At 37.5% G+C, this 4,925-nt stretch overlaps 1 protein-coding gene across 2 annotated transcripts; it reads right to left on the reverse strand.

Annotated features, from left to right (window-relative positions):
* Positions 1 to 311: 311 nt before the first annotated feature.
* LOC115995459 (G-type lectin S-receptor-like serine/threonine-protein kinase LECRK3) lies at positions 312 to 4,000 on the reverse strand. 2 transcript variants are annotated; one of them, XM_031120035.1, is made up of 2 exons: positions 3,861 to 4,000; positions 312 to 3,042 (listed from the first exon to the last, which is right to left on the reverse strand). In XM_031120035.1, the coding sequence occupies exon 2, from the start codon at positions 2,934 to 2,936 to the stop codon at positions 579 to 581; it is 2,358 nt and encodes a 785-aa protein (XP_030975895.1). In that variant the 5' UTR covers positions 2,937 to 3,042; positions 3,861 to 4,000; the 3' UTR covers positions 312 to 578. The 2 variants fall into 2 exon arrangements, with proteins under 2 accessions (XP_030975895.1, XP_030975894.1); XM_031120034.1 differs by having other exon boundaries at positions 3,395 to 4,000.
* Positions 4,001 to 4,925: the final 925 nt, after the last annotated feature.

The following is a 4,925-nucleotide window of genomic DNA, read 5'->3' on the forward strand; positions in this document are numbered from 1 at the left end:
ACGAAGTTGGGCATATGGTTATGGATCTAAGACCATGTTAGAGGCTCCAAAAAGAGAAGCAGTAGTATTTACTATTTAGCATAGTTCCATAAATAGAATTTTTGTGTGTCTAGCAACCAACAATTATGCTCATCTGATGTGCCATTAGGCATATATAACGTAGCTTAGTTCCTTGACACTGTCACGTGTCACTTAACAGCAGAAACTAACTGTGAGGGATGAATTGCTAATAGAACCAAACTTCAAGATGTAAAATCAAGTTTCTGAAATTTTGGAGTGTAAAATCTAGTCAATCCCCAACTTCAAGGATGTAATTTGCAATTTACCCCCTTTTTTTAATGACATTAATAGAAATTTTAGCATTTTCCTTCATATCAAAGCAAAATATAACACACGTAACCACGAACTGTTGCTTCCAGTAATGCTTTACAGTCTCCGCCTCAGAAAACAGTTTACTACTGAGTATTGAGAAAACTAACAGCTGCACTTATGATCATATGAGTCCCTCATATGAATAGAAAAGAAAAAAAAAATACATAAAACAATACAAAAACTAAATCCCTTAGAGAGGAGAAAGTTTATGTGGAGGCATTAGTTGGACAAGGAGGAACAGCTACATCAGTTATCCCTTCTAACATCAATACAACACTTTTCATGGAAGGACGAAGAATTGGTTCATCTTGAATGCACCACAATGCTACCTTAACCATATTCTCCAAGGTTCTCTTATCTACTTCTTCATTACCCACAATCTTATCCAATTCCCTAGCAACAAAGCAATTATATACCCAAGTTGAAAGAACAATCTCTTCAGGCTTTGATACGTTAACGTCCATGTTTTTTCTGCAACATATAATCTCCAAAAGCACTATTCCATAACTGTAAATATCTGCCTTCACTGATATTGGGGTGTTCTTTTGCCACTCAGGTGCCATATACCCCCTAGTCCCTCTGACCACCGTGAAGGTCCTTGTTTGATCCGGCATTAACAACTTCGCCAAACCAAAATCAGAGATTTTAGCCGTCCAAAATTCATCCATCAAAATGTTTGAAGGCTTTATATCACAATGAATAATAGGGGTCTTGCACTCTTCATGTAGGTAGAGAATTCCTCTTGCAACATCCAATGTTATTCTTACTCTTTCATCCCAGTCTGGACGCCTTATACCTTTAAAAAGAATATTGGCAAGGGAGCCATTGCTCATATATTCATAGACAAGAAGCCTCTTAGAACCCTCAGCACAATAACCCAGCAATCGAACCAAATTTTTGTGGTGAGTTCTCCCTATTGCTTGCATCTCTGCACGGAACTCCCTTTCCCCTTCTTCCACCAATTTCTCTAGCTTCTTCACTGCAACAAATTTTTTACCTTTGTATAAATTACCTTTGTAAACTGTTCCGAAAGAACCCTTACCCAACTCATCTTTGAAGCCATTTGTTGCACTTTTGAGCTCATCATACGAAAAAATATTTAAAGTCATGCCCAGTGTTTCACTCTCTTTCAGTCTTTTATACCTTAGAACTCGAATTTTGAACATGAAAAGGCCAGAGATTCCAAGGGCCAGAAATGAGAACGCAGTAAAACCTAAAATTAAAACAAGAACTTGTACTAGAATCTTTTTACTTGTGAAAACGTGGACACCGATGTGATCACTTTCATTCCAACTTTTAATGCTTCTTAAGCCCACCTTGAAGAAAGCTGTGGTTTGGTTGTTTGAATCCCTTCTAACATATCTCAGTGGAAGCTTTTGCTTCTGGCAGTGCGAATCAATGAACAACGCTGCCCCACAGTTGCAGTCTTCCAAGCAAGAATTGTCGCATTCTTCCTTCGTGGACATGGGTACATCCATGTAAGGAATATCTTCCCAAATCATATTTTCTGTGGTATTAATGTTATAAGATGCAACATATTCTCTTCCACCTTTGCACCCTACTTCTAAAAAGTTACTCTCACAGCCGAGAGATGTATGATTCGCATCAATAAGATCGGTTCCAGGAAGACAACGACAGTACGGTTTGCCATCATTGAGTGTGCAAAAGCTGTTGAAGCCACAAAATCCTTTCACTTTACAAAGATCATCCAATGCATACCACTCAATTACTGATGAATTGAGTGTGCCAGTCTCGTTATAGGTGTGTGAATACAACCGGAAAAATCCATTAAATTCTAGAGTGGCACGATAAATGGTGTTGATGTTATTGCTGGCCGATGATGAACTCAAAACTTCAACATTGTTTCCAGTGCTATTGATGATTTGTAGGCGGCCTGTATCATTGAGATAAAGGCTATAATACACTACGCCATTTTCGTAAGTGCCAGAGCTCCAGTAAGCATCACTGCTAACGTCTACAGTGTTTACCGGGTATAGAACAAGGTTTCCATCGTACTGCATCTTCAGACGATACCGTCCAGTTGAATGGTTGGTCTCCGATAAACTAGAGAATAATTGGCCACCAGTGGACAGAGTCTGACCTCCTAAAATAGTGTCAGTAGGATAGCTGAAAGTCTGCCAAATGATGGAATCATTTTTGTTGTAGAGAACAAAATTGCCAGAATCAAGCATGTTGGCAGCAAAATAAGCTGAGTCTGACGTCCTAGCACTGATAAGCTTCTCCCATCCTTGCTCATTTATCAAAATAAGTCCATCCTTTGTTAAATTCAGTGTTGCGTTTCTGGTGACCGGAGGATAATCACGGCTTGCTGTCCACACAACTGTTTTATTGTTTATACCCACCAACCAGATTCCAACCATAAAACCATTGCCTTGCTGATAGAATCCAAATTCAAAGTGGCCAGAAGGGGAACGCCATGACATGGGGGGAGTTTCGGGATGAAGTGCAGAGCCCAGTTGTATATGGCTAAATTGCTTCTCTTCAGCTATTCCACATGCAAAGAACATAGACAGTAGAATGAAAACAGTAAATATGGAGGCCATGAGATGAGAGAGAGGACTTCCAAATAGACTTTTAGACTTTCTTCTACGTTTTGGGTGGATATCACGCAGTTGTATCGGTACTATTGACTGGATCTGAACACCTCCTCTGAAGCCAAACAACCACAAATCAAAAAAAAGAAAAACAAATTATTACATGACCACAACCAGTTTTATGCAACAGCCATCAGCTAAGGATAGTAAGAAATGCCAACTGAATTATTTGTGAAAAATTACATATTTAAAAATCATTTGTAAAAACATTATAAATTTTTTTTAAATTTTTTTTAGTAAAACCATTTTTTTAATTTGACCATTTACGTTTCAAAATTTTATTTTAGTCTTGTAGGACATGAAAAATATCTATTTTAGATTTACAGAACTTATTTTATCTATTTTATAATTTTATTTTATCATTTATATTTTTTTTAAAAGACCAGTTAATATAATATACTACCTACCACCACCGAACGAACACCCACAACCCGACCCAAATACCCAACACCCACCACTGAACCAACACACAACCAAGCAATTGCTTTCATCGTGATCCATCCACCACAGATCCACATTATGCCTAACCCACAACAAAACCCACCCCAACACCGTGAACAACCACCAAAACCTACGAGCAAGAGAGCAAACCCACGATTTGAGAGCAAAAACGATGACCAAGACTGAGCAAACCCACAGTAGTAAACCCACAGAGAGCAAAACGCAGGCCCATAGCGGCAAACCCAGAAACAATCCGGCCACCACTCCGTCCACCACCCAAACACCGATTTCGTCCAATCCGATTTGGTCTAAGCCCAACCAGCCACCACTCCCAACCTACCTACCCAAAATCAAAATCCACCACCACACACCCCAGCAACCACCAAAAAAAAAAGAGACAGCAACCCAAAGAAGAACAAGCGCCGATCTTACCCGTAGCCCAATTTGATGGAGGTTGAAAGGTGAAAGAGGCAAGAGATTGAGGTAGAATGGTGAAGAGGAAAGAAAAGATAGAGCAATGAGAGAGGAGTGAGAGGTACACGGAGTCAGAGACAAGGGTAGAAGACAGAGAAAGTGAGAAAGAAAAATAATAAAAATTTCTAAGCTTCTGCTACAGTGAGGTTGGATTTATACCACCTCACTGTAGCTGGGTTGTAAATATTTGTAAGACATAGGATTCATTTGGATTGAAATTATTGTTATTGAAACTGAAAATTAAAAACGATGTAGTAAAATAATTTTTAAATATGTGAATAGTATCATGAGACCCATTTTTAATATTTTTTAATACATAAACAGTACTGCTATAGTGATGAACAGTATGTGAACAGTAATTTTTGTCCCTGCATAATGAACACATGTGATATTACTATTCACGTGCAGGAAAAAAAAAATTCTGAAAACGCAAACGGATGAAACGTAGACACGCAACGCCCACCCCGAACGCTCATATAGCAACCAGTTGGAGCTTGTTTTTATTGGTTTGATGGGTAAAATAGCATCTTGGGGGGTTTTACGCCCTAAAGCCAGTTCTTTTATGTTTAATTCTATTTTCAAACTGGTCATTTTTATGTTTGAAAATTTTTATTTGAATAATACTATGGATACATTAAAATGCACAATTTTGTATCACAACTCGTAATATGGTATGTTCCCACATAATCCACCATCACACATCTGTCAATCACAACTTGTCACGTGACGAGCTGTGACACAAAGTTGTGTATTTTTATGTGTCCATAGCATTGCTCTTTTTATTTTGGTTCTTCATGTTTGGTTTCATTTTCATTTTGATTCTTTATGCTTGATTCAATTTTCTATTTACCTTTCAAAAAATAAAAAATTTTGAAATGTGAAGGGCAAACAAGAAATTAAATAAAATAAAATAAATCCAAAATGAAAATTTAAAAAAAAAGTAAAAAAATAAAAATAAAAATAACTTCAAACTCTAGGAGCCAAATATATACTTTAGTCTTTTTGTAACAAAGAAACGTAGTT

The sequence above is a fragment of the Quercus lobata genome, chromosome 6, assembly GCF_001633185.2.
Source record: "Quercus lobata isolate SW786 chromosome 6, ValleyOak3.0 Primary Assembly, whole genome shotgun sequence".
Lineage (NCBI taxonomy): Eukaryota > Viridiplantae > Streptophyta > Magnoliopsida > Fagales > Fagaceae > Quercus > Quercus lobata.